General features: G+C 52.3%; 10 protein-coding genes across 10 annotated transcripts; 4 read left to right on the top strand and 6 right to left on the bottom strand.

Moving 5' to 3' along the window:
• Nucleotides 1–693: 693 nt before the first annotated feature.
• Nucleotides 694–1869, bottom strand: CGCS363_v014033 (uncharacterized protein; the record flags this gene model as incomplete). Its single annotated transcript, XM_036645882.1, has 1 exon — nucleotides 694–1869. One exon carries the CDS (start codon nucleotides 1867–1869, stop codon nucleotides 694–696), a length of 1176 nt encoding a protein of 391 aa, XP_036488575.1.
• A 994-nt stretch (nucleotides 1870–2863) lies between these two features.
• On the top strand, nucleotides 2864–4542 carry CGCS363_v014032 (Bypass of stop codon protein 6; the record flags this gene model as incomplete). The annotated part of the gene is made up of 4 exons (XM_036645881.1): nucleotides 2864–3094; nucleotides 3154–3168; nucleotides 3254–4202; nucleotides 4256–4542. The coding sequence occupies 4 exons, from the start codon at nucleotides 2864–2866 to the stop codon at nucleotides 4540–4542; spliced, it is 1482 nt and encodes a 493-aa protein (XP_036488566.1).
• Nucleotides 4543–4958: 416 nt separating this feature from the next.
• On the bottom strand, nucleotides 4959–6121 carry ARI (Aldehyde reductase 1; the record flags this gene model as incomplete). The annotated part of the gene is made up of 7 exons (XM_036645880.1): nucleotides 4959–5194; nucleotides 5270–5337; nucleotides 5391–5554; nucleotides 5607–5688; nucleotides 5747–5844; nucleotides 5900–5945; nucleotides 5997–6121. The coding sequence occupies 7 exons, from the start codon at nucleotides 6119–6121 to the stop codon at nucleotides 4959–4961; spliced, it is 819 nt and encodes a 272-aa protein (XP_036488568.1).
• Nucleotides 6122–6562: 441 nt separating this feature from the next.
• Nucleotides 6563–7957, top strand: tal-0 (Transaldolase; the record flags this gene model as incomplete). Its single annotated transcript, XM_036645879.1, has 6 exons — nucleotides 6563–6677; nucleotides 6736–6854; nucleotides 6915–7224; nucleotides 7272–7330; nucleotides 7383–7477; nucleotides 7537–7957. The coding sequence occupies 6 exons, from the start codon at nucleotides 6563–6565 to the stop codon at nucleotides 7955–7957; spliced, it is 1119 nt and encodes a 372-aa protein (XP_036488567.1).
• A 524-nt stretch (nucleotides 7958–8481) lies between these two features.
• Nucleotides 8482–9254, bottom strand: deoC-0 (Deoxyribose-phosphate aldolase; the record flags this gene model as incomplete). Its single annotated transcript, XM_036645878.1, has 2 exons — nucleotides 8482–8823; nucleotides 8886–9254. 2 exons carry the CDS (start codon nucleotides 9252–9254, stop codon nucleotides 8482–8484), a joined length of 711 nt encoding a protein of 236 aa, XP_036488007.1.
• Nucleotides 9255–10138: 884 nt separating this feature from the next.
• rhlG-4 (Rhamnolipids biosynthesis 3-oxoacyl-[acyl-carrier-protein] reductase) lies at nucleotides 10139–13835 on the bottom strand (the record flags this gene model as incomplete). The annotated part of the gene is made up of 8 exons (XM_036645877.1): nucleotides 10139–10671; nucleotides 10859–11192; nucleotides 11245–11405; nucleotides 11466–11625; nucleotides 12901–13121; nucleotides 13177–13283; nucleotides 13338–13652; nucleotides 13717–13835. The coding sequence occupies 8 exons, from the start codon at nucleotides 13833–13835 to the stop codon at nucleotides 10139–10141; spliced, it is 1950 nt and encodes a 649-aa protein (XP_036488008.1).
• A 1375-nt stretch (nucleotides 13836–15210) lies between these two features.
• Nucleotides 15211–16369, top strand: fap1-2 (L-pipecolate oxidase; the record flags this gene model as incomplete). Its single annotated transcript, XM_036645876.1, has 2 exons — nucleotides 15211–15330; nucleotides 15377–16369. 2 exons carry the CDS (start codon nucleotides 15211–15213, stop codon nucleotides 16367–16369), a joined length of 1113 nt encoding a protein of 370 aa, XP_036488003.1.
• A 5160-nt stretch (nucleotides 16370–21529) lies between these two features.
• tdiC (putative NADPH-dependent quinone reductase tdiC) lies at nucleotides 21530–22468 on the top strand (the record flags this gene model as incomplete). The annotated part of the gene is made up of 1 exon (XM_036645875.1): nucleotides 21530–22468. One exon carries the CDS (start codon nucleotides 21530–21532, stop codon nucleotides 22466–22468), a length of 939 nt encoding a protein of 312 aa, XP_036488611.1.
• Nucleotides 22469–22676: 208 nt separating this feature from the next.
• aes1-1 (Acetylesterase) lies at nucleotides 22677–24002 on the bottom strand (the record flags this gene model as incomplete). Its single annotated transcript, XM_036645874.1, has 5 exons — nucleotides 22677–22681; nucleotides 22729–23058; nucleotides 23111–23577; nucleotides 23630–23795; nucleotides 23846–24002. The coding sequence occupies 5 exons, from the start codon at nucleotides 24000–24002 to the stop codon at nucleotides 22677–22679; spliced, it is 1125 nt and encodes a 374-aa protein (XP_036488001.1).
• A 1125-nt stretch (nucleotides 24003–25127) lies between these two features.
• set10 (Ribosomal lysine N-methyltransferase set10) lies at nucleotides 25128–26528 on the bottom strand (the record flags this gene model as incomplete). The annotated part of the gene is made up of 1 exon (XM_036645873.1): nucleotides 25128–26528. The coding sequence occupies one exon, from the start codon at nucleotides 26526–26528 to the stop codon at nucleotides 25128–25130; it is 1401 nt and encodes a 466-aa protein (XP_036488002.1).
• Nucleotides 26529–27254: the final 726 nt, after the last annotated feature.

Genomic DNA, 27254 nt, shown 5'->3' with positions numbered 1-27254 from the left:
CACCTGGACGGAGTCACTCTAGTCAGCGTGGCATTCTTCGATGAGTAACAGCAAGGCAGAACTTACGCTTGGCATATAGCCCACACGTATGGGGTGCGTTTGGTCAAGACCTGTAGAGCGGTTTCAATGTAGTTGCGGCAACTCTGAATACAGGTCTGGGCGTATTTGTAGACGTAGGTAGGGATCTCATCAGCTGTGCTGACGGACAGAATGTATACAAGACACGGACGTGAGATGATGTGCCTGGCTGACCAGTATCGGAGTCGCAGTGAAGCCTCGTGTGCATCAGTAGGCACGTTATGACTCAGATCCGGCTTGATGCTGTCAGGTAACGAGTGATACCAAACCTCAAGCTGGCGTGTAAGCTCATTTAATACTCTTTCAAGTGAGCAGATTGTTGATAAAGATGGTGACCCAGTGGAGTTGTCGTTCTCAGTATAGCTTGGCGTGCTTGCTGGTTGGAGAGGGGCCTGGCTTCCTGACGCGTACACTGCGTTATGGATGCGATTTAGAAGGCCCCGGACCGAGCATAGAGCAAGGAACACGAGTCCGTCTCTTTCATCGGGGCTACTTAGCCGGGGATACTGCATACGGTCGATGCCGATTTCAATACCGCTCGGTGGTACGTGTAGTTCAGCTAAGTTGTCACTGATCATGCTTATTAGCAGGGCCCAGTATGCGCAGGCTTCTGACTTACCACTCCAGTAGAAAACATGCCCAGAAGAGGCGACCGACGGTCTCATTCTCTGCGTTTGAGAAAGCTACGCTGCCCTGGTTCCGACTTGGCACCATCATTTGCAGCTTACTGGACGCCATATATACGAGTTTCCAAGCAAGCAATGGTCGAGCGAGACAAGACATGTAGATAGCGGAGAGGACCAGACCTGTCGGCAGTGAAAGATCGGTGCCAAAGGACGTCACCCATTGCGTTGTCAGTATCTGATACGCAGGGATGAAATATTCAAGGCCGTATGAGTGGTTTGTGGAGTTGACATCCTCATAGTCGGTGCTGGTCAGCTTCCCAAGGGCTAACACGACCAGACAGACAGCTGCATCGACATCTTCGCACTGGTCACCTCTCAGAGTCCGATGAAAGAGATCCGTGAAAGACGTCTTGTCCAATATCGGGAACGTAGAGTTGATATTGGTGAAGTAGCTCGAAACGAGACCATCTGTGGCACCGCCAATGAAGTCAACGGATGCGAGCAGGAGGGACAGGTCATGTCGAGAGCTGAGTTCTGGGATGCTGGTTCGACATGTCTCAACCTGGTAGAAGAAATCCCTTGGATAGTCGCCAATCAGGCGACGAACGGGTTCAAGAGCGAACATGCTTCCGGTGGAGGTGTGGTGGCCTATTGGGATGGTGATAGGTGCGTCATCTAATAAGCGGCTGTCGGATCGACCGCAGGTGATGCAGCGCTGGCCATGGCCGATCACTGGATATGGTGGCTCGGCTGAGACCCATGTCTTTTCAATGGGATGCGAAGCTGTCATGGCCGGACCATGGGATGACAGGTATGATACAAAGCCTTGGATGTTGTCGAGCATCGACTCATCGTAAACGTCGCTCATCAACTCTCCTGGGGCTTCATGTTGGTTACCTTGGTCCGTGTCCGATGCCGTGATTGTTACACCATCTGTGACAGTTGTCGGTAAAGTCGACTCGGTGAGATTAGGAGTTGGACTATCCGTAGACTGGCCTGTGAGGTCATCAGGTGGAGGTGTCTGTTGTGGTGGCGAGCCATGTGAACTTGGAGATCCTTCGTCTTGGTGAGCAGAGCCCGGTGTTGGTCGCTCAGACGTAGGCTGTTCATCACCGTCTTGTGTCGGCTGAGACTCTTGCCGCTGTCCATTTTGCTGTTTCAACATATTCTCGAGCTGATCCAGACGGCGCAAGAGAGCATCTACCGGCAAATTTGTCGAGCCTTGCGTTGTGTTTTGCCTAGAAGCAAGCCGCAAAACACATCGTCAGCGTGAGATCCTTTAGTAGAATGGCTTTGAATAGCCGAGGGGCATGGCCTGTACCTTGTGTCTTCCGAAGGCTCTGGATACTCGCAGTCAACGCCAGACACGGCACATAAACCGCACGCAGGGCGTTGGGAATCACATTTCCGTTTGCTGTGTAAGAAGCGTCAGTGATCTGACCAGATTGGAAGCTGAACAGAGGTCTGAACTTACCGGTATCGACAAAAGTGACAGGCAACAGGTGCCCGCCGCCGCGGGTAGTTCGGCCTTGTCCGGCCTTGACTCGTCATGATGCAGATTCCGATGTGATGCTTACGCGGTGGCTGATGTCGAGCTTGGGAAGAGCTTGAGTCTCAGTGTATCATTACAACCCAGTATGTTGATGTCAGTACTCTCTGTGAGGTGATCTGCGCATCCTGGAGGGTTGAGATGCTGTCTCTTGAACATGAAAAGAGCACGAATCTGGGGTAAACAGCCTGGAAGCCAACTTCCCCGCACCCTCTCCGCGTCGGCGTCACACAGATCAGCCCGGATCCTTGAGCGGTTAGGCCTTGACCCCCATATTTCCACGCGTTGTAGCGGGAATAGCAGCAAACCCACTGAGCCCGATGCTCTTCAGCGCCGGTGCGCGGCCTGCATCATGCTGTCAGTAAGAGAAACCGAACACTGTGCAAGGTAACAACAGTACGTATCGGATGCGTGATTCAAAATGGCTTCGTCTAGGGGAAAGCCAATGAGTGGACCCTCTCAAGAAACCCTTATCAGAGACAATAGATTGCCAATGATAAATAAGAGCTGTACTCCCCGGGTTGTGACTCTCAGTCTTCAGCTGTGTTTTTGGTGTTGACTCGGTCTAAGGTACTGGTACTTATCTTAGTGCGCACTGCTCATCCTCACCATGTCGCCCCTGAAGCTCATCTCTCCGATCTCGTCGTTTCTTATAAACAACAGGCCTTTTCGACGCCAAAGGTCTCGTGCAGTCCAGCCAGCCAACCCCGAACCCGAGTCCGACGATGCACACCAGCAAGCTACGCATGAAAGATGGGATTTCCCGCGCATTAACATTGCCAAACTAGGCGCGATTTTCTGGTGTTTCCTGCTTTTGGGCAGCAATGACAGTTCTTACGGTGTTAGTGCGGTGTGGCCCTCCCATTGCGAGGTTCTCTACTGATTTCGCGACGATTCCAGGTTCTCATTCCGCAGGTTCGTCTAGCAGAGCAGCCCGAACAGATCATCTTTCCGATGTCTTCATACTTTCATGCTTTGTCGATCTAACCTCGCGTAACAGATTGAGGAATACTACGGCATCACTTACCTTCAAGTATCGCTCATCTTCCTATCGCCTGTGTTGGGATTCATCATGAGCACTGTATCGAACCACGCCGTCCATTTACGCTACGGCAAGCGCGGAGTCATCATCATGGCGGGGACTTGTCATGTTACAGCCTACCTCGTCGGCTGCTTTCACCCACCATTCCCCGTTCTCGTTGTCGTCTACATCCTCGTCGGTCTTGGATCGGGCGCTAAAACCGCTGCCTGGAACTCATTTGTCGGGGGCTTCAACAAGTCAAACGAGCTTCTGGGACTATTGCATGGCTTTTACGGACTAGGTGCGACCATTACTCCAGTCACCGCAAGTGCACTGTTTTCCCAGGGCTGGCATTGGTACCAAGTATACTACGTCTTGGTCGCGATGGCTGCCTCGGAGTTCATTCTTACCCTTTCCCTCTTCTACCCCCAAAATGGAAAGGCATACCGAGAAGAAATTGGCGAGTTCCGGGGACAGCAAGAAACAATTGTGGTCCCCTTGCAGGCGATGCCGCTAGGTGAAAATGCGGGCCGGCCACCCATGAGGCGGAACCCTTCTTCAAGAGTGTTCAAGGCCGCCAACAGCTTCAAAACTAGCAACACCTGGAACTGTCTCAAGAACAGGGTCGTGCTAGTTTGCAGCGCCTTCCTCCTGGCTTATGTAGGGTCCGAAGTCGCTCTCGGCGGCTGGCTCGTGACGTTCATGATCGATGTGCGCGGCGGCTCAGCCTTTGCATCAGGACTTACTGCCAGTGGTTTCTGGGCGGGAATCACTGTCGGTCGGATCATCCTTGGCTTTGTCACTGGACGTGTTTTCAAGTCTGAGAAGCACGCCGTGACCGTGTATTTGGTCTGTGCTATCATCATGCAACTCTTGTACTGGCTCATTCCCAACTTCATCTCCTCGGCAATCATTGTTGCATTTCTAGGTATGATTCTTCTCTTGCCAAGACCCAAGGACTTTTCTGATGTCTCTTGCCAGGATTCTTCCTTGGCCCCGTGTTCCCTGCAGTCATCGTTTGCCTGTCTCGTCTCCTGCCGCAGAGAATGCGGGTGTCTGCCATCGGAATTTGCTCAGCTATCGGAGCCTCCGGTGCCTCGGTCATTCCATTCATGGTGGGAGCCATTGCTCAAGCCAAAGGAGTGGCTGTGCTACAGCCCATTATACTCTCTGTCCTTGCGGTCTGCTTCTTGCTTTGGCTGTTACTCCCAGGACTTCCACTACGGACAAGCACTGTCTCACGACACGCGGCAGAGGGCACAATCTGAAAAGATTTGAGGAGTCAACTTGTAAATATTGGTAGATGGTTTTAACTAGATACTTCAGAAACCGACTTTGCACAGACATCATCCCATTCACGTCTGAGCTGACAATGGTTATGCACTCAAAATGGTTCGTGAAGTCCCGCATTGCGTTCCCCAGGGGTGTTAAACACATTGACCTTCCAAGCCGGATTGAAAGTGAAGGGGAGACCTCCAAAGCGAGCGGGGTCTTTGCGGCCAAGTTCAGTGAGAGCTTCATAGCTGTAGACACAAAGAGCGCCAATTATTAGCCTAATCCTATACTTCAAAGACTCCAAATCCATATTACCTATCGTCATCTAGGTCGAAGACCTGGAAGTTGGATTCAATCCTGGACGGCTTCACAGACTTTGGTAGTACGGAAAACCCTCGCTGACCTCGTGTTAGAGAGACGTCCATGAAGGCAGAAAAATACTCGCCTTGATTCCCCATGATCCCAAAACTTGGCCTGCATCTTTACGGAACTTGCGAGCAATTTGGTCCACCGCGGGATTTCCGAGGACTTTGGCACCTCCTCGAGCTGCATCGCCGCCAAATGGCATGTAAGCGGTGATATGGATGCCCTTCAACGTGCAGTAGTCGAGCAACTCCTGTTGGATCAGAAGAGGATGAGCTTCAACTAGTTGAGATGAATGAGCTCTACATTAGCAAAGATGAATCATCTCAGATACGTTGAACATTAGTGTTGACGTACCCTGATTGACAGCTGGAACTACACCAGTCTCGTCAATGAGCTTCTGAATGTGCGCCGGGCTGAAGTTGCTGAATGTTAACATCATATGCTTTAGTCACGTCCAGATCAAGATGAACATCACCTATTTACTTTGCCAGCCTTTTGAACCTCGATCATAGCTTCCCAGGTAACCGTCAAGCTCAGCTGCCTGTCGAGCATCATGTTGCCTCCCTCAGATGGTTCCAGCTTTACGCCAGTATCGAACTTGGCATCATAAACCGCGGCGAAGTTGACTGGCCAGTGAATCTATTCAATCAGCTCCTGTCGTTATGACGTGTGACTGGGCTGTTCATCTTACCAAGTAAAGATCCAAGTAGTCAGTGCCTAAGTCTTTCAAAGTCTGGTCGAGGGCCTTCTTCAGATTCTCGGGTCGATGATGTCTCCAAGGCTGTCAGCGTGATGACTTATCTTTACTACCACCTCTCTTTTTGTACTGACGAGTTCCAAGCCTTGCTAGTGATGAAGAGGTCTTCCCTCTTGAAGGCCGGCTCCTCCTCCCTCAGAGTCTCGATTGCGGAACCGATTTCCTTTTCATTCTGGAATTCCGATTAACGCAAGAGACACGGATGATGAGCAATTCTGAAACCCTACCTGATAGAACTGAGCGCAGTCAAAGTGCCGCATGCCACATCTCCATCTTGAATACTGTCTCAGTGACTGTGGCACCCATTCAAGAGTGAATGCTTACCCCGCTAGAACAGCATCCCGAACCTCATTTGGCTTTGAGAGGTACGTCCCCAGGCCAATTAGTGGAATTTGATTTCCATCGTTGAGAACAGCCGTCCTTTTGTTGGTGGGGATTGAGGTAGACATCGTGTGACAGGTTTTGAGGGCCTTTCAAATTCGGTTCTGGTTATTCACTAACCGCACCATCTACCACTCGTCGATGCATTCCCCAAGTTCCAGTTTCCTTATACCGGAACACAACTTCAGGCTATCTTGACTCCATCAAGCATCATACAGCGATGGAGCTTGATGCAAGTTGATGTGGGACCTATGCGCATCCGCACTCGATTGAGTGAACGGCGGAGCAAGCGGACGAAGCGGGATTGCTCCCGCGGCAAAACTTCGGCGAAGTGGATTGCGATGGCGCCTACTGTGGAGGCAGGTTCATGTGAAGATGACGATGCATTCTTATTGATTCAGCTTTTCCATGTTTTAGAGAGGAATTTAGGTACCTTGCTGAATTATTGATCTCGTTTCTAAGTTGTTATTGCATTCGCACGAGCAGCAAATCAGTGAACAGTTACCAACATGGCCAACGAGAAACGCACGAGCTTGCTAGAAGCTCTCGAGAGAGTTTGCAATGTTGACGTAGATGCGATCGACCCGAAGGTCTCTACCAAAATGCCATTCAAACCCCACAACCGTGAGTTTCCGAAAGCTCCCAAAGTTGATCAAAGCACTTTTGCGCTGACCAATTCCAGAAACATCGAACCAGGTCATTTGCTGCAACACCATGCTCCAGGCAGAATACCGGGACATCTTCTTGGAAAATGTCAAGAAATACGGATCTCAAGGGTGGGAAGAAGTGTTCAACCGCGTTGTAAGCTTCATTGGCACACAAGTGAAGGACGTCTTCGAACGTGGTTAACTCGGCGTTCAGTCCGTCCAGTTCTGCGCAGACAATCGCAAGAACATCACCGGCCGCGTTCTTGTACAAGTATCGCCCAGCCACGTTCACGATAAGCAGCAAGTCTTGGATCAATGCCACGCGTATGACCGAGCCTTCAGAGATCATGGTATCACGCGTGATCAATATGCGATCAAGATCGCATCGACGGGCCCAGGCTTGGCTGCTGCCAAGATTCTGACCGAGGAGGGAATCAGAACTTTGGGAACTTCGATGTTTAGCCTTCCACAGGCCATTGCGGCAAGCCAAGCAGGATGTCTTTTCGTGAGCCCGTATCTCAATGGTGAGCATACCCATGGGAGTAATTGACCACGGACTGACACCTTGCAGAGGTTGCCGCTTACGAAGATGACTCTTTGATGCATAAGGGAGATGATCCCGCAATGACGGTGAGCTTTGACTGCGCATAACTCTTATGGCATGCTAATCGCCCTTGTGAAGCACCCGATGGCTCCCCGTTTAGTCCATATTTTGGAGACTTACGCCAAGATGTACCAAGCAACGGGAAAGGACCAGCCCCTTATCGTCATTGCGAGGTAAGTGTCCAAAGAGTTTGTCTTGCTTTGCCTGGGAAATACGGTCTGACAAAATACAGTAACGCGAACATTGGTGAGATCATTGCCACGGCCGAATTGGGTTGCCAGCACATCACAATTCTCGCCCATCACCTCGAGGAACTTCAGAACACGACCTGCGACGATACTGCACTATCAAAATACCCCTTCTTGAAAGATCCTCCTCCCAAGAGGCAAACTCCGTACTACAAGGACTTCAAGACAAGAGACAGGCTCCAAGGGCATATGAAGATTGACCCCTTGATTGGGCCCACGTGGGACGGCAAGTTCGCCAGCACTGAGACGGATTGGCTAGCGAATGATGGCGAAGCGCTGTCGAAGGCAATTGAGGCGGATCCAGCAGTTTTGAAGAAATTGAAGGATGTTTTCAAGGCTTTCGGAGACGCGGATGTGAAGGCTAAGGCTGCCATAGAGAGCGAGATTGCTAACCTTAGAGGTTAAGACCAGTGCAACAAGAACTCCAGAGAGCACATAGGTCGGAGGTGAATGCAGCTAGGTTGAACTGGCAATATAACTCATTAAATTCGCCCAAAACTGCCTATATTTCATCAGAAATATCCACTTATACAGGCCATTCATCCGAATATTGATGTGACGATGCTGGAGGCCTCTTATTAAAACCATGCTTCATGGCTTTTCAACCATAATATCATCCCCGTCTTTACATTCACAACTATGCTGTCTCTCTGCTAATATGTGAGTTGAATCCCATGGCGCATTGGGCTCTAGGTTTTTTGTCTCAAACTCTACACATGGCAGTTACGAAAGAGATAATATGTTATCAAAAGGCTACTTCAGTTTATTCTGTCAACCTTTCGTGTGAATAGAGTCAGAAAAGCGTACTATGATAAGGGCACCATTATCAATGGAAGCGAGAACAAGATCACTCCTCAAGACACAATCCTTCTTCAGGAAAAGACTATTCTTCAGTATGAGGCAAGCTACATGTCATCCACAGTGGCGTCTCACTCCAGCCCTGTCGCACCCCGGAGCAGCAACTCCTCATAGCCTTCAAGTATCTTCGCTGTCTCAAATGCACCGAATCTTCTCGCGCCAGCCCTGTAGTAGGCCACGATAGCATCAGTGGTGTAGCATCCACCAGATGCCTTGATCACCGTCGTGGGCTTGAGCACAGACCTCAGGACTTTCACTGCACGCTCCACATCCGGCACTTTGTCGGGCTTAGTGCCAGTCGAAGTCTTGACAAAGCCAACACCAGCCCGCTCGGCTGCCAGTCCCGCCGTTTTGATTTGCTCATCGTTCAAGAAAAAGACTTCAATAATGGCCTTAACAACCACATCATACCGCTACATGTCGAGGTGGGGTAAGCCAGTGCAAGCTAGGTAGTCAGAGACTGATGGTCACTCACTTTTGCTTTTTCAACGACCGCCTTAATCTCTTCTTCCACGTACTTGACATCTCCTGAAAGTAATGCGGAGATGTTGATGACCATGTCGATTTCCTGTGCCCCATCCTCAAGAGCTAGGGAAGCCTGGAGGACTTTAACAGCGGTGTGATCGCTTCCATGAGGGAGACCCACAAAGGTCTGGAGCTTGATATCGGTGCTCTTCAAGAGCTCACGAGCTTGCTTGACGCGGAAAGGTTGCGTGACAAACTGCCCCGTTTTATATTTCTTGGCCAGGGCGACTCCCTCTCTTAGATCCTTCTCAGTGTGAAAAGGGTCAATGACGGAATGATCAATGAGCTTTGCAAGCTCCGCGACGGTGGGGGGACTCATACTGATGGTTTGAGGTTAGAAATACGATGGTGGAGATTGGAGACCGGGTGTTCCGTCTGCCTTGAGCACCTGCGCAGGTTACGACCCTGAAATATCAATCTCGACGCTCAACAGGAGCCCTGATGAAGCTGATCACTTAGACATCGTCCCTAAGGTACTAATTTCTTGAATTCAACTATTCATGTGCGGCTTGCGGTACGACCGCCTAGCCTGCATCGACCCTTCCGCGTTCAAACGTACCTATGTGGCGTCCGAAGTACTGGGAGGGTCGGCATCAGCGTGCCGCAACACCCAGACATAGAGGCGGGAAGCGGCAGCTGACGTTCCGCTGACTCCCTGCTTCACTGAATCCCTTGATGGTGTGGCAACACGTCATCACTCCGCTGAAGGGCCCCTGTTGCGATGGCCACTTGCCACAAGCAATGGTTCGCTTGTACTCCATCAAGTACCTACCCTAAGTGATGACTACTGGAGACAGGAGTTCCAGATTGGTCACTCGACTCTGATTTTAACGTTGCGCAAACAGTGTTTCAAAGAGGGATAAACGCTGATCATATGAGATGGGAATAGCTTTCTTGGTTCGGAAGTTCATCGCACAATGAAACCGCTTCCCCAATGACTGTCGAAGTAACGGACATCATGGGCAGAGTTGTAAAGCGCATGAAAAACCATTCAGTTAAGCTTCTCTACCGAAATCATAACCTTCAAACAAAATTGAATACGAATGGTCTTTGACATTTCTATGCGAATATGACTATCTCTCCTGGTTGCAGATTCCCATCCTTCTCGCCGCTGAATTCATCTGCGCCCAATTCATCACTCAAGACAATAATCTATTTGTCAGATCAGACGATCTAATCTTTTCAAAGGTATTGCTGTAGCAATCATGCTCGCTCAGATGCAGTGACATTGCCGCTGCTCTTGCCCGCCATGCCATTTTGTTTGATGGAGATATCGTCCGCATGCTCAGACCGAATTGAATGTCCATCGCCGACAGTTTGAGGCTCATCACGGACAACACGCGCAGCACGGCTGATACCTTTGGCTCTATCTCCATCAAAAATAATCGCGATTTCCTCTATCGTGAGTCCCTTCGTCTCGGGAAATCTGAGATAAATAATGACGCAGTAAAAGGCCAGAATTCCGATATAAACCGCGTAGTATCTCCAGTGAATTGCCTCGAGGATAATCGGATTGACCCACTGGTTGACGGCATTTGCGGATCCTTGAACGATGTTGTAGATTGCCTGTCCTTTGGTTCGCAGGTTGTAGGGCAGGATCTCGACCGAGTACATGTTCGACAGTGGGGTCCACGCGAGATCATAAAAGCCGAAGAAAACAAACAAGAACGGGACTACAGCGAGGCCGACTGCTTTTTGCTGCCCTTGGGTATCGTAGGCCCCTGAAAGTCCCATGACTACAATAAACGAAAAGAACATGCCGATGGTTGAGGTGAGCCAGGAGGCCTGCGTCCGACGCGATCAACAGAAAGTGCTGCTGAGGTGGAGAGTATTACTGGCGGGGAAAGCAGTCAGCATATCATTCTCTTTTCGTTCTCAAGTATTCTCAACAGGATGATAATGAGCAAAAGGAAAGTAGCTCACGGTTCCAAATCTGTAAGCCCAAGTTAAGTCCCGCTTGTTGCTCCGTGGACCGAATGCCAATCGTACTCAGGATAGGCGACAAATAGTACGATATGATGCCATTTCCAACCCAATTCGTCCCGATTGCGATAACGACGAGCAAGAAAAGACGAGGGCGGTTGTTTGGCAGGAAATAGTCGGTGTATTTGGTCTCAGAGTTGACCTCATCAACCCGCAGATTTTCCATTATCTCCTCGTATTCGAGCCGAACAAGGGGGTCGTTGATGTCGCCATTTGCGTGGTATTTTCCGAGGATTTGTAGAGCTTCGTCAGAAGCGCCGTGTCTAACAAGCCACTAGTACAGACATTAGCCTTGGACTTTTGGTGAAGAATACGAAATCACTTACCCTGGGAGACTCCGGCATAGTGAAGGTCATCGTTAAAGTCACGCCTGGCCCAACAAGCTGCAAGTAGCAAGGAATTCTCCATGCAGCGTTTCCTTCAATATGTCTGGTGACGAGACAGACGCCGGCTGAGATCACGGCAGCGATATAGTAAATGCAGGTATCTAAGATGTGTCAGAGATTATTCCAGGCTGTTGTCTCCCAATAGGTAGCTTGTCACGTACACATGCTGCCAATCTGGGCTCGATAGCGAGGATGCGCAATTTCTTGCAGGAGGGTCGGTGCAATCGTCAGCCCCATAGAGATGCCAATGCCCATCAAGACACGACCGGCGATGTACATCCCAAGGTTGATGGCCGCGGAGTTAACCACAGCGCCAGCGATCTGCACCGATTTAGGCGTCAGTCTTGCGAAGAGTAGCAGGTAATCGAACTCACATTGATCAGAACACCAATCCAAACGGCCCATCGTCTTCCCAATCGATTTGCGATCAACTCGGCGAAATACGGAGATATCAACCCCGGAAATAGTGCAACTGAGTTCATCAAACCTAGCAGATTGCCTTTGGGATGGCCGAAGAAATTTTGCCAAGCGTCAATTGTCTGAAGACCATTGAATAGGCTTCCGTCGTCTTTGGGATACCGTTAGTTGGAATGCGTCTTCACCGCATGCAAGCTGGGAGAGTAATGAGCGTCGTTCTTACAGCCATTGAAGAAGAGCGTGCCGCAGAGACCGACGCAGTGGAACACGTTTTTCCGCAGTCCTGATAGATCAGCACGTCTATGTCACCTCAGGAAGACGGATCGTCTCACCTGCATCCAGCCACCACTTGCTGTTGGCATTATTTCGAACCGATTTGTAATTGGACTTGGATCCCGAAGCACCGCAAGCTACTGCGCCGCCGCACCCTGAAGTTGGACAAATTGAGTGATACGTGAAGGGTACAGAATTGTCAAAATAAAGAGCAGACGAAGATTCACAAGGTCTATCTACATGGTCAATGATTTGATACGTTTTCAAGAGTTTTATGTATAATTGGCCTTGTGTCTCCTTCGAAATGACTATGACGACTCTAGCTAACTTCGTCCGGTGCTAATTCCAAGGCCTCGAAAACCTGGGGTAAACTCCATAGCCACGCGTATGGAGACCTCGGACGATTTCCCCGTGGGGTTGATATTGCTCCAAGGGCTATCCTGGATTTCGGTCGGTCTCGGGTTCAGGGCAGGTGACGTCTTACCTGATCCGGCTTGAGATGCATTGGGCGGCGGGTGCGCGGAACTGCGGTAGAAGCGGTTTCCCGCTCAGAGTCCGCTCACCCGCCATAGATCAGAGGGCAGCATCAACAGGGCATGAACGCAAGAGATCTTGCGGAGTTGTCCAAGCGATCCGATGGTGGACGACTGAAATCGCTACAGCCCAGTCCTATGTCATCACCAAAACCTCCAAGCCATGGCACTTGCGACTACCAGGGGGATATGACTCATGAGACCATATTCGGAGTCTATGCTTGTCGTATTTTAGTCTATGTGTAACATTTCTACCCTTAGATGAGTGTTGTCAAATGCATAACTAGGCACAACCTCGAACCAAATAACTTCCACCATCCAACATAATGGTTGCCCCATTGATGTGCTTGCTAGCCCTCGAAGATAGGAATACCATTACACCAGCGACATCTTCGGGACTGCCTAGCTTCTGGTCCGGCACCTGCTTTGAGACGCTTTCAATACCGCCATGCCGATTCATCAGCGGCGCACTCATTTGGCTCGGAACCATTCCGGGTGCAACTACATTCACCGTGATATGTTTCGGTCCAAGTTCCACGGCCAGGTTCTTCATCAGATGAATCACAGCTGCCTTGGAAGCGGCGTACGCGTATGCTATTCAAATGGTCAGCGCTTGCAGTGACAAAGTCCTTGAATTAATGTGACTTACTTCCGTGCTCACCCATGTCCCCAACAACGACGCCCGCCACTGAAGACACCATGATAATCCGAGATGGATCCTGGACTGTGCCCCCAGCCTGAAGTAACGGAGATAATCTTCAAAAGTTGTCAATATTTCCATACAGAACGTCAAATACTTGAGGGACATACTTTTGAGCTGAGAAAAAGATGCTGCTGACGTTCATTTTCATGACCCGGTCGAAATCATCTTCCTTGTAATCGTCCATGTAGCCAATAAAAGTTGCGCCGGCGTTGGCAACCAAAATGTCGACATGATCCGTGGTTTTGCTAATTTCAGCGGCCATCTTTGCGCATCCTGCTTGACTTGATATATCTGCAACGATTGCGATCGCCCGAGCGTCAGGGTTTTTGTTCGTGAGTGCATTGAGGGCTTTCGCGGCATCGTTCAAAGGGCCCTCGCTGCGGGCAACTATGTAAACGCGGGAGCACCCTGCTTGGAGAAAGCTGGAGAGCTGATTAGCCATCATCGCTGTCAGTGGTAGATAGAATCGTGTGTTCTTGAACTTACCCGCTTGCTGTATGAAGACCTAATCCGCGCGACCCGCCAGAGATGACTGCAACCTTCCCTTTCAGCGAGAAGATGTTCTGGAAGTCATCGAGCTTCAAAAGATCTTCAGGTGTTGACATCTTTTTCGATTCAGCGTGCACGAGAATTTCAAATCGTCGTTTCCAGCAACAATTTTCACTGTATGTTACGGTGCTGGACTGCGAAGCGAAGCGTTGATAATGAGGCAGCAAGCCGGTGCTGCGGGGAAATCTTCAGTTAGCGAGCCGAAGGCCGGTTGAGCGGCAGCCAGCGGGAAACCGCTTGTTGGCGGTGGTTCGGCACGTGTACCCATTATCACATCAGATAACTCTAAAGCTCGTGATCATTTCTTTTAGAAATGATGCTTTTTCAGGGAAACCTGAAAAGAAAATTCCTGGGAGTTTCTATTCAGTAACAGCGACCTATTGACAACAACTTCAGTAACAAATAGCAGCATGAGTGGAGGTGGTCTTTACTGGTCCAGCCTTCATCGGTCTCAACCCTTACCCCGTTTCGCGCTGCGTATTCTGAGTCTTGACCGAGCCCAGCTTACACATATGCGATATCACTCCTGTGGCCGGTCAAGTGATGAGTTGGTGATACAAATTGTTGTCGCCAGTCCTGTGCCATCGTTACCCCGGATTCTTATGAATCGTGCCCCGCGGCAGTGGGTACGGGTGCGACTGGGCTTTGAACCTCAGCATAGTGGATCAGTGGCGAACTGGAGACGGAACACCTCCGTGCCCACTGTCAGCCCCTACCTTAACAACATAGATTGAATACAGCAAGTTCCGTGCTGGTCTGGATCGTTCAACTCTGAATGCAAGTTAGAACACGATATTGTCTTGAATAATCAGCCAGCTCTTCCGAATGTCTCGTTCACCGCAAAGATGCTCGTGCAACAGTTAGAATCGGTCGTCCGATTAATGACTTTGAAGGTGGCAAGTGCTTCAGTTCCTAACAACTTAATTGGTTATGATACGATTCTTTGACATCTAATTCCCGAGCTTGGAAATTGAAGCACCCCATACTAGGACTGAACTTGAAGGTCGTTGTATGAACATAGAACAGGCAGCACAGAGGCAACTCTCATTGAATCTCAACTTGGCGGAAGACGTAGCTGTGGAATATTTGGACTTTGACAACCAGCTCTTTTATGAGGTTTTCTATTGTTTGGGTTCTATCAACTCAGCTTGTGTAACCGTCACTCCCGAGACGTAGGACGCTTCTCTTGCGCAGCACCTTCCGGTCACGTGAACGGATGTCCGCCATCGCTAGGAGCACTCGGTGCGGGGAACCGGCCCCGTAATCGGCTCGTGGGGGCCGATGCCTGTGGGACCTCGGCATCATACCTAATTGAGACCGAAGGAGTCTGCCTACTTTAAGCCATGAACAGCGTATCTCGGCATGAGAATATGCATAGATAAGACTTCATCAAAGATCTTCTGGCAACCACACCAACACCAACACTGAAGCATGGATAAGAACGCCCAAATTGTCATTATCGGCGCGGGGTTATTTGGCTTATCCGTTGCCCGCCAGCTAGCCTTGGACGGCTACAAAAATATCAAGGTGCTTGATCGACGAATGCCACCGGTAAGAGTTCAGCACCTCCATCGATGATTTTTACTAAGTATGAAAGGTACCGGATGGCTCCAGCACTGACATCTCCCGCGTTGTGAGATTCGACTACGCAGATGAAGACTATCACCGCATTGCCCGCGAAGCTTACCTCAGGTGGCGTGATGACCCCAAGTACAAGGGCATCTTCTATCAAACCAACTACATCTTGGCAGGCTCGCCGAAGCCTGGAGACGAGTCATGGATGGACAAAACCACTGCTCAGTTGACGAAGCATCAGTTGCCATGGTCGATTCTCAAGGACGCCGAGACTGCCAGAAGCATCTACCCAACCCTGACAGGTACCCTTACAGGGCCTAACTTCTCTGCATATCACCACAACCAAGCCGGCTGGGCGGATGCAAGCAAGGCCATTACTCAACTTCGTGATGAGTGTCTCGAGCTCGGGATCTCTTTCATTTGCGGTCCGGCAGGCACAGTGGTGGGTTTCAAGACTGATGCTCACAACACCATCACCGCCGTTCGCACTCTTGCCGGGCCTCAGTCGTCAGTCAAAGGCGATCGCTTCATCTTGACCGCAGGCGCTTGGGGCTCTGGACTTGTGCCTATGTACAACTCGACACTATCCACGGCCCAAGTCTTGGCATATCTTCCGTTGACAGATGAGGAGATGGTCAAGTATCGTGACCTTCCGATTTACATCAACTACACGACTGGCTGGTTCAACTTCCCTCCGCACGAGGACACCAAAACGTTGAAGATGGCGGTCCATGGCTGGGGATATACGCGAGCACCAGGCGACGACGACCGAAAGCTGACTCCGAATGCTTCGTCTCCTCCGCTTGTGTCAAAGGAGCGACCACATTTTGCCCCGGCAGATGGTGAGGACAGGATGCGAGGAGGACTTCGAGAGATAGTTCCTGAGCTGGCGGATCGACCATTCAGCAAAGTCGCTATGTGCTGGTACACGGATACCCCAACAGGGGATTTCATCATGGATGATCATCCCGACTATAAGAACCTCTTCATTGGCGGGGCTGGATGTGGCCAGTAAGATGACATCACCCTAACAGCATTTGGATCAGTATCTCACCACCCTTGTTACAGTGCCTTCAAATTCTTGCCAGTCCTGGGCGAATATCTCGCAAAGGCCGTTAGAGGAGAGTTGCCACAATCGTTGGCTCACAAATGGCGATTCCGCAAGGAATATCAGGACCAGAAAGACGCATTCTTGGGCGATGGCAGTCGTGGAGGGCCAGCAAGACGAGAGCTGAGTGGGAAGGAGAGAGCCACTTATGACTCTCGGGCGGTTGCGAAACTCTGATGAGTACATGTAGACCGGCTTTAAACATTGCGAGGCCTTGATATGGTAGTTCAAGTAGACAAAATGGACATCAACACCGCTGAAGATGAATACTAATGGTTCTCCGAGCTGTTGAGCTATGGATGCTGCTCATGTACGGGGTTTCCAACAAGTGGGAATGTCTCCCAGGGCTACATCGAGATTAGCCAAGGCAGAGACGGCCTGAGCATTTGGGGTCTCAGCGTACGTGCTCGAAAATAGTCTGAATGAGCCAACTCGCGGTTATGGTCACGATCGCAGGCTGAGGTACCCGATCGAGCTAGCCATTTTTGCCGGTTGACCATGAATCAGCGCGCACAACTGTTGACTTGACTCCTTTGCGGCAAGCATCGTGATGAACTCACAGTTTTACGTCTAAATCACTGCAGGCTTCGAGAGATTCTGTGTCACAACGCAGAAATAACTGTTGTATAAATATGTCAAGGCCGTCCCGGTAGATGGCTTTCTCTTTTCCTCCACAGAACAACACAGAAGAACAAACACACCCTCGCATACAGATTGCAATCCAGCCCAATCAACTCACCCTCTTATCATCCGCCCAAACACCAAACAAGATATCAATCAATCAACGTTGCCCGCCATGTGCTACAGAAGAAACGTCCGCTACAAGTGCATGAAGTGTGGCCGCATCCACCACACTCGCATCACCTCAAGAAGAACGTGCAGCAAGCGCCGCGAGACGGGAAGCTGCGGAGGCACCGACAACCTCGCCGCCGGCACAGTGTCGCGCGGGTACTGCAACAACTGCGGCAGACACTCTAGCGATGCCTATACTTCTGACTCTTACGATTCTTGATAGAGTACCAGCCATTGAAGGAAGTTATAAACGCTGGAATGAGGGCGGAATGAGAAGATTGGAGTTGGGGCAAGGGAGATCTCAGATCATGCGAGAGACGCAAGATGCAGTGGCCAGAAGGCAAGCAGAGCAGCAGTAGTTAGTCACAATCAAGTCAAGTCGAAGTCAGAATTCTCCGCGTGACCAATGCCCTTGAGAAACATCAGAAATCACGAAGCGATCATAAGAAAGGAAGAAATAGGGATGGTTGAGATGTGCCCTATGCCATATTCGAGGCTGACCGACACTCACCGAGGGTGATTTCGGTGAGGTTTCATTTAAATGGGAGGAAGCTTCTTAAGTGGGCCACAGCGCGACGCGTTCGATTCGCGCCTTCTCCCTGTCCCACCCCACCATGGAATGCGACGTGGTCAAGATATCCCCGCTCGTCGTCACATTTCCCGCCGGCTGTTCTACTTATCAAGTTCACCAGAGAATCAGGTAGCAAAGAATCGTTCACCAGGAGAAACAATGGCGGAAAGCTCCAGTCCCCTAGCACCTGGCAGCGCTACAAGCTCGGCCAGGCGCGGGTGACCGACTGGCTGAAGCAAACCGCCAGCAAATTCACGCCAAGCCCGACACCGCCGGATGCCAGCGAAGGCAATGGCTCGTCCGCTGGGATGAGGAAGCCCAAGCTGGACGCGGCCTCTGACAAGGTGCACTGGAGCGAGCTGGAACACATGGCGGAGACAATCGCCAACAACAGCAAGCCTGAGGAAATCCCGTGGGACCCGATCTTGGTCCTGCGCGACGTGGTGGCACTAAGAAGAGCGCCCGGGTCTATTCCAAGACTGCCGACCAAGACAAGACCGGCGAATTGAAGCTCAGCAATCAGTAGCATGAGCACATTATCAAGGTATTGGAGAAGGTCCTTAGCGTGCTCGAGTCGGCTGTGTCTGCAGTACGCCCGAAGCAGAAGGAGGAGTCTCGGAGAGCTGGCGATCGTCTGAACATGAAGTTGCTAGACAACATGTTCAACCTTCTCCAGTTCCAGAAGCCAGGCAAATCTACAAAGACGCCAAAGCCGAAGGCTGCCGAGGCAGGCGAGGTCGATCCCGAGCAACCCGAGTCGGAGTCTGAATCCGAGGAAGAGGAAGAGAAAGCTCCGAAGGCAAAGGCTCCGGGCCGCAAGCCGGCTAAGAAGGCCCAAAAGAAGGGTAAAGGCGGCAAGGGCAAAAAGGGCAAGAAGGCCTCCAAGCCCAAGGGTGGCGCGAAGAAGTCCGGCAGGGGTGGAGACAGCGACTGGGTCGACCGCTTCTCGGTGGGCAGGGACCCCGACGAAGTCGACGACGAGGACCTCGACTACTACATGCTCATTTACTGCTTCTTCGAGGATTTCAACACCATCCGCAACCACGTCGCCGAGCGCTGGGCCGACTACTTCTACGACAAGTCCGTCTCGCTCAACACTCTCGCCGTCATCACCAATGCCGCCGCCGAGCTCTTCCGCAGCATGGAGGGGGAGCTTCTCGTCATTCTTCGCGAAAATGGTCTCTCGAAGCTTGGCACCTATGACGCGATGATGGAGATGCTTTTCTTCGAATACGGCATGGAGCATGTTGACTACGACGACAAGCCTGCGACGAAGGAGGAACAAGACGAGAAGATCTGGCGCGAGGAGTCGGACTGGCTAGGATGGTCCGCATACAACGGCATCAGGGATATTTTCGATCACATGCCGCCAGGGAAGGTCCCGACGATCCCTCCTTAGGCTCGCAGACGACCCCAGTACGGCCCCATCACCTTGGCCGACTTCATGAAATTCAACAGCGCATGCATGTTTGACCTGTTCCCGGAGATCGCTACAGTGAAGGCGTTGAAGAAGACCCAGGAGCAGCCTCCCGTCATACCGGGTCAACCGGAGATGGAGCTCGACTTTGAGAAGGTACTGGAACTGCGCATGTACCCGTCTCACTTCATCTTCTCCCTCCAACTGTATCTTGACATCCGGAACATCATTGATTCTCAGGTGGAAGTCGCATTCGAACAGCTACAAGAAACGGGCAAAGTTGTTGCCGAGTGCGTGAGGAAGTCTATCGAAACGTGCGACGCCGTCTTCACCTCGGAGTGGAAGAATGAAGCGAAGCGCGATCTCCACATCATGGACTGTTACATCTTTGAGGATTTCACGTTGGAAGACAAGGAGAGACGGGCAGACATGATGGGCATACCCTTTGAGGAGGGAATTCCCGAATACGAGCTGTTCCGCTGCGAGCCTGTATGGCCCGCGTTGCTTGATTTCCGGACCAAACTGCAGAGCACTATCATGAGCATTCGTCTTCTTACCCGAACGCCTGAGCCCCTTTGGAGTGGCGTGTTGTACACCATCGCCAAGCGGGACTACCCTGATATGCCGTCTTGGCTAGAATTCGACAAGTTCCTGGCCTTCCACGGAACGGATCTCCTCGGCTTCAATGCACCCGCCACGAGCGAGCTCAAAGCTTCCGATGTCTTTGTCAAGTACACGAACATGTCTAACGGCAAGCGGTACCATGTCTGGGGAGACCTCCTTAAGAAGGTTGACCGTGTTGCCAAATTCCACGAGCGCTACGCGGAAATCAAGATTTGGGAGCGTGGAAACATGGACTACATCGCTCATATCGCTCGCCATCACTTGGGTCTGCCAGTCGACTCCAATGTCAGCCCTTTCGGCATTCCGCAAAAGTTTGCAAAGTCAAGGCAGGCGACAAGTGAAGAAAGGACGAAAGACATGTTGCAGCGCATTCAGCGGGTCGGCAACATGCGCCACATCGAGGTCCTTCAGATTTTGGACCAGGTTGTGGAGTCAATCGTCCAAGGCGAGTTTGCAATCAACTATTGCAAGCTGAACTGGGAGATCCAGAACTTTGTCGCCTTCCTGCGGGAGATATTGTCGGAGAACGGAATGCTTGGAAAGCCAGATGGCAACGTGGACACGTACTTGGCCAGTGACGATAACGATGTCTTTCTAGGCGAGGCCATCAAGTGGGCCATCGGTCGCTCCGCCGAGCAGCCCTGCATTCCTCGTGTGTCTGATCGAGTCCGTGACAAGGTGGATAAAAACGACTACGATTATCAGTACAAGAAGTTTGTCAAGGCCTAGGACAGGATGAGTCGCATCCGTAACGACGACTACGGTGGAGACCAGGATTGGACAGACGACGACGATGATGGCGGCATGGACAGCTATGACCGGTTCGAGCGGATTATGGAAGGTGGCATGCAGGGCGACTACGAGTTGAGTTACGATGATTTGGATAGATATTATGGAGGATATTGATGACAACTTCCACGGACGATCCGCGGACCGTGGACGGCGGAGGGAAACATGTCATTTTCTTCGTGCCGACTTCCGAATCAACTCCACGATTGACTCAACGAAGAAGAGTCCTCACTGTCGGAATTCCAAACCGCCGACGGCGATTTCAAGGTCCCCGCTCGCGCCTAGCTACTTTTGTCGCGCGCGCCCGTCAGCCCTACAGCGAAGAACAAACAACTTGCCACGCCACATGGAGTAGTCAGCATGTGCCTCTACGAAACATGCCCAACACGGCGAATGTCAGCATTGGACGCGTGGTGAGGAAACTTGCCCAATGTGGGAAATAGTCAGCATGTAATCGGAAAGCTTGGTTCAGCCGCCAATCGCCTGCATCGCCGCGAGCGCGAGCACCATTCCGTCTTGGGCCCCGCGCGCGGCTCTCCGGTGGTTTGGAATAACGCCGACCGCGCGGGCTTCCATTTCACGTACAACGCGTTATGTATTCGTATGCACGCATACTCAGCGTCTCGCAGCCACAATGTGCCTGTTTGCTGCACTCCAGTGAGATCACTTACTCATCGCGCAACTAGTAGTGGAGGCGGCCTATGAAAACGGTCCCATGTGTGCGCATAGTTCGTATATAAGAGCCATTTCAAGAATGCCAAATGTTTCAACCACAATGAACACCAGACTCTCTCACCTCCTGTCCCTCTTCATCTCCCAATCACGCAACATCTTCACACCACACCACTTCCACCATACGATCCACGCACCAAAGATGCACGCCGCCATCGTCAACACCTGGGGTTCTCCCCCAACCTACACCACAGTCCCAGACCTCCCAGCACCCTCACAATCCCAGATCCGCCTCCGCGTACTCGCAGCCGGCATCCACCGCCTCGTCCTCTCCCGCGCCTCCGGGAAGCACTACACCTCTGCCACCCTCCCTCACCACCCCGGCGTCGACGGCGTCGGCGAAGACCCGACAACCGGCCAGCGGTACTACTTCGCCTCCCTCCAGTCCGGCTCATTTTCAGAGTTCGTCAACATTGAGCGACATTTCGTCGCCAAGCTGCCTGAGAATGCGGACCCAGTCACGGCCGCAGCGTTCATGAACCCGATCATGAGCAGCTGGATGGCCCTCTCCGCGCGCGCGGCGCCTCAAAAGCCGGGCTTCACCGTCGCCATCCTCGGAGCGACGAGCGCCAGCGGGCGGGTCGCCGTCGATGTTGTGAGGTCAAAGGGCGCAGGCAGGGTGATTGGGATCGCGAGAAACGAAGCGGCGCTGGCGGAGATGCCGCTTGACGAGAGGATCGTGCTGGGCCCCGAGACGGACTGGTCTAAGCTGGGCGAGGTTGACGTCGTTTTGGACTATGTGTACGGCGACGCGGCGGCGGGGCTTTTGAAGGCGCTGCCCAAGTCGGAGAGGGAGGTGCAGTACATCCATATTGGCTCCGTCTCGCGGGATGAGACGATGATGCTGCCCGGGGCGATTCTGAGGGGGAAGAGGGTCGCGTTGAGGGGTGCAGGGCCTGGAAGTTGGACGATGGAAGAGTATGCGAAGGAGCTTGGGGGCATGGTTGAGATTGCGGCCAAGTTGGAGAGGAAGGGTGTTGCGGTGGAGGCGTTTAAGGATATCGAGACGGCATGGGGGAAGGCGCGGGTTGGCGGGGATCGGATTGTGTTTGTGAGCGATGATGTTGCCAAGGACGCGTGAGGGAAGTGCTCATGGTAATCTTACATAAACCAGGAGAATACAATACGGTGGCGAGGGTTTTGAAACGGAGATTTCGCATTATATGATATCATAGCAACACAACTTGAAGGGATTTAATTCAGATTTTATTCGTCCACTGAGTAAACCCTCTCTACCGTCAGACCCTCTCCCTTGGAATCTCAAGATGTCGATGCACCAAGCTTGCCTCTTACACTACACGTCGTCAGTCACTTCGCCCCTGTATCAGAACGAGAACTTACCCTTGAAAAACGGTGCACCAACAGCCTGAGCAACAGCCTGTGCTACAAGCTTCTGGATGGCTACGCCAGGGTGGTAGTCATTGAACCACAAACAGCTGACGCCGTCGGCGTTGTAACAAGTAGCATCAGGGGCGCCATAGGCGGTCGGGTTGTTGATGGCCTTGTCGAAAGCTGCAGTGGTATCAACAACCCAGGATGTCACACCCGAGTTCTTGGCCTTGAAAGCGGCGAGGTTGCTGTTGATGAGATCGTTGTACTGCTTAATAGCCGCCGCAAGCTGCGCATTCGAGTCGGCGCCGTTGGCGAGCATCAGAGGCGTCTTTTGCGTAGCTTTCGTGTGTCAGGGGTATAACATGGAGGCATCAAATCGCGGAAAACTCACGAGGTACGCTCAGCAGCACAAACTTCCTTACTCCAGCATTGTACAAAATCTGCAACTGATCAAAGTACTTGCCCAGGACCTGCACAAGGAGCGTCTCCCTGTTACTCAGCCAGAAAGCGTTCCCAACATCATTTACACCCATCCAGACCCCGGCGAGGGTGTTATCCGCCGTCCACGGCGCCCAGCTCGGCTTTGACGCCAGGCTGCGGGAGAATTCGGCCACCTGGTCGATGAAGCTGAGCACGGTGCTTGCATACGGCGCGATGAGCGTCGCGTCGGTGGTCGCGCCGCCATAGGCGAGGTTGTAGCTGTAGACCAGGCTGGCGTTGAACTGCGTCACCATGAAGCCGACCCAGTCCAGGCCGCCTGATGCGGTCCAGCCCGGGAGATCGGGGTTGCCGAGGGGGTTCTGCGGGTTGGGCTTTGTGGAGTTGATGTTGAAGCCTGTCTGGGAGTAGGAGTCGCCGCTGGATGAGGTGTCGGTGATTGTTCATTGGATACAGGGTGAGGGAGGCTTACAAGGTGATGAAGTACTTCACTCCGGACGGCGAGCTAGTGGCCGTAGCCGTCGCGCCGGCGGACGAGGAGGTCCGGACGGTGGTCGTCGTTGTTCGGACCGTGGTTGTGGCCGGGACGCTAGCAGCGGTTGAAGTTGACGCGGCGACGGTGCCAGGGACACATTGGACTAACTCCATGAGTTTCAAATCTTGAATTCCGTGAAAAGCATCAACTCACAGTACCAAGGGTTCTGCGAAGAGCAATAAGCCCCCGCAGCACAGCTTGTCGCCCCCGTCCATCCTGTTCCTCCACACTGCCCCCACACCGCAGCCTGCGCGTTGGCAGCGCCAGCAATACCGGCTGCAACAAGAATCGAAGCCGTGAGACGAGCCATCTTGAGGAACTCTGAAGACGAGAGAAGGAAAAACTCTGGCTTGGCAATCAAAGAGCCAGATTGAAATACACAATCGAGCGTTCATCCCACCGGCTTTATATCTTCCCATCGCCTCATCTCACCACCCGTCCATCGCCGGCACCGCGTCTCCGAAGCCATTCCCAAACCGGGATCGTCAGCTGTCACCCCCGCCTCGCCGTTGCTGCCGGTCCATTGGCGGAAAAGATCAGGGGCAGCACGGAAGCGGAGCCTGTCGAGCCTGATTAGACCGCAGAACCCGGGTCCGTGGATCGGTTGGGAATGGGATGAACTGCCAGAGGAACGAGGGGAAGCTGGGTTGTGGGTTGTTGGCGAGATGGCGAAGTGGGTTGGGTAGCGTGGTGTTTATGCGGGTGCGCGGAGGGAGGGCATCCCGGACCCCAAAGGGGAAACGCGGGGGGTCCACATTGGCTGGCACCGCCGGATGAGCGGGAGCTTGAGGAGAAGGCCTGGATTTCTGGTTTAATTAAATGCTGCTGTGTGTGTGCCTTTCCTCTTAAATTTGAGTTTGAAACGATTAATTTGTTTATTGAGCTTGGATCGGGTCCGAAGATGGGAGCGGCTCCGATTAAATGGGGCATGATCTAGGCCGCTTACACGTCTCTATTGGCCTTACACTCATCTCAATACAGCTTGAGTCTATTAGCAGGGAGACGACCTCAGGTGAGATTGAAGCCAGTCGTTCTCTTTGAATCTGTTCGGTATTTGGATGGCCCCCAATTGAATCTTTTTCTCTGTCGTTTGCTGCCGAGTGTCATTCAAGCTACATGTCTTGGTCTGTCTTGAAGCTGCCCAAACCTTTCTTCACGGGCGCAAACTCACCAAATGACTTGGTATTCAACCATCGGATACAGCAGAATATTTCGCAACGAAAGTCTATCACGCAAGTGTACGAGCATGCTCACAAAATCATGCCGCGATTCATTCAAGTCGTTTCTTTTCGAGTCCTTGTGACCGAAGCGTATGAGCCGTTTCCGGATATCAAGTCTGAGACCATGCTCAATGTATAGGCATTCTATAAGAGTCGTTTGCCCTTAGGGATATCTCATAAGTCTCTAACCCTCAGTCGCAACCCCGGCGACAACTTCACGCTGCCTCCTCAGTCATTCCCATTGACTCAAGGACGTTCATAAGAACCTTTCTGCACTGCCTCCGGTATTCACACGCCATGAGCTGATTTCTCGTCGCCTCGGACTCGTCCAGCTCAAACTCAGACTGATCGAGTCGTTCCAGCTCCTGGAAGATCTTGTTTTGAATAATTGCCACGGTCTGCTCCAACAATGGCGTCGAATCCTCAGGAACCCCACCCGTCAGAACCATTCTTAATCGCTCTTGATTCACCGCAGCACCCTCGACGCCATCCGGCACCGGCAGCAGCTCATCCCGGTGCTCCTCCGTCGTCTGCGCCAGAATAAGGTCCCAGATCATAGTGTCCTGCACATGCCTAAACGCAGGCAAGATCTTCTCAGCGTCGACGTCAGGTACCAGCTGCACGAACCGCGCAGCCACAGAACTCGGGTGCGCCACCGGCCGCAGGGAGATGAGATAGTCCCTGGGCTTCGTCGCCGACCCAGCACCGACCTCCGCCGAGGGCGCGGCGCCTCGCTTCTGGACGTGGACGTAGTCGTTATGCAGACCCTCTGATTCGGGTATCCGAAAGCCGTAGGCCAGCATCAGCTCGGCGTTCGTCTTGTTGGTGCCATAGTTGTTGTACACCTGATCGCCGGGGCTGTAGGCGTCTAGCGTTCGCAGAGCGCAGGTGTCGACGGCATCTTCCGGGTGGTCCCAGGAGATCTTGGCCAGCGTTGAGTGGTTTCCGACGTCGAAGAGAGGGAGGAGGAGGGAGAAGTCGTCGATGGCGCAGCCTTCTGGGAGGGAGAGGGTGTGCTGTCGGCTAGTGGGAATGACCAGGGACGGGCGGAAACTCCGACTGGTGAAGATGCAGTAGGCCCAGTTGTAGAGGAGGCGTGTGTAATCTTTGCGGACAGGGTCTTCGCCGAAGGCAGCGATAGCTTGTTTGTATTCCGACTTCAGGCGCGCTTTGATTTCGGTGATGGCAACATGGATGTTGGTGTCTTCCAGCAGCTCAATGTCGTCGGATGGCCAGAGCGGGGGCAGTGCCCATGACTGGAGGTGTTCTGGTTGTGGCAGGGTCCTGATGTAAGGGTACCAGAACGAGTTCTTGCCAAGAAGGTACTGGTTGATGAGGAAGAAGCGACTAATGATATGTGGAGGCACGCTCTTGAGGAATGATGGTGGGAAGGGAGGTGTGTCTTGGTGGTGAAAGCCTGGGTTCGGTGTGGTGGTGGCGTTGAGATAAGATAGCGTGAGACCCAAGGGGCAGGTGACGACCGTATCGCCGGGTTTGACACCGGCACTTGCTGGGGAGACGCGGAATGAGTTTCCCGTTGCTGGATCGTTGTAGATTTCGACTGATGGGTGGAGGGCGGCCCCGTGGGATTTCGCCCACGCCGTTAGCTCGTCCATCGTGGCGCTCGCTTTAGTCTCTGGGCAACTCTGGATCCGGGATTCTGGGCCTGGTGAAGGAATGTGAATGAGGGACTTTCTCGATGACGCAGCCCTCAAAAGCTTAGCTTCTTTAGCAGCAGTTGAGTGAGACTTGGCGTGAGTGAACGGGCGGCCGACGTTGGAAATTTTTTAAACCGGTTCACCTTCGGCGGTGCGGGGTAGAAATCAAGGTGAAGGTGGGGTTCACGGCCGCTCACCGAGACAGTGGACCGGATGACGCTAGCGGTGGGGTGAAGGGCGGGAAGGGGGGTGAGATCGTTGGATCAGACCAACAGATCGGGGACCCCCTGATGCAGGTCCATCCATCCCTGTTAAAAGACTCTCACACCATCAACCGGCGCTATCTGACTTGTGTCAATAGAAGCATTCTGTGTCTTGGTGTTCCAAAAGATAATTGGGCATATTTCATGCCGAGGAATCCATGGCGCGGAACAGTTGAAGATCCAGACCTTTGGAACTCTGTTGCACCCTGTTAGCGTTACCAAACCATTGGGCCTTCCTCTACGTCATTACCGCCATGAATCGGTTCATCGAGATATGGTTGCGAAGGTCTCATACTTCAAGGCAGCGCGGTAGGCTCACAGGGTGGCGCCTGAAATTGCGCAGCAAGGTGCCGTGCATGTGTATTTTTCACACAGAATTGGGCACTTATTCTACTGCAGTAATATTCCATGATGTCGCCCC

The sequence above is a fragment of the Colletotrichum siamense genome (assembly GCF_013390195.1).
Source record: "Colletotrichum siamense strain Cg363 chromosome Unknown KSG_Cg363_contig10, whole genome shotgun sequence".
NCBI lineage: Eukaryota > Fungi > Ascomycota > Sordariomycetes > Glomerellales > Glomerellaceae > Colletotrichum > Colletotrichum siamense.
Note: the sequence above shows the minus strand (reverse complement) of the source record. Positions and strands in the feature narration are given on the sequence as shown.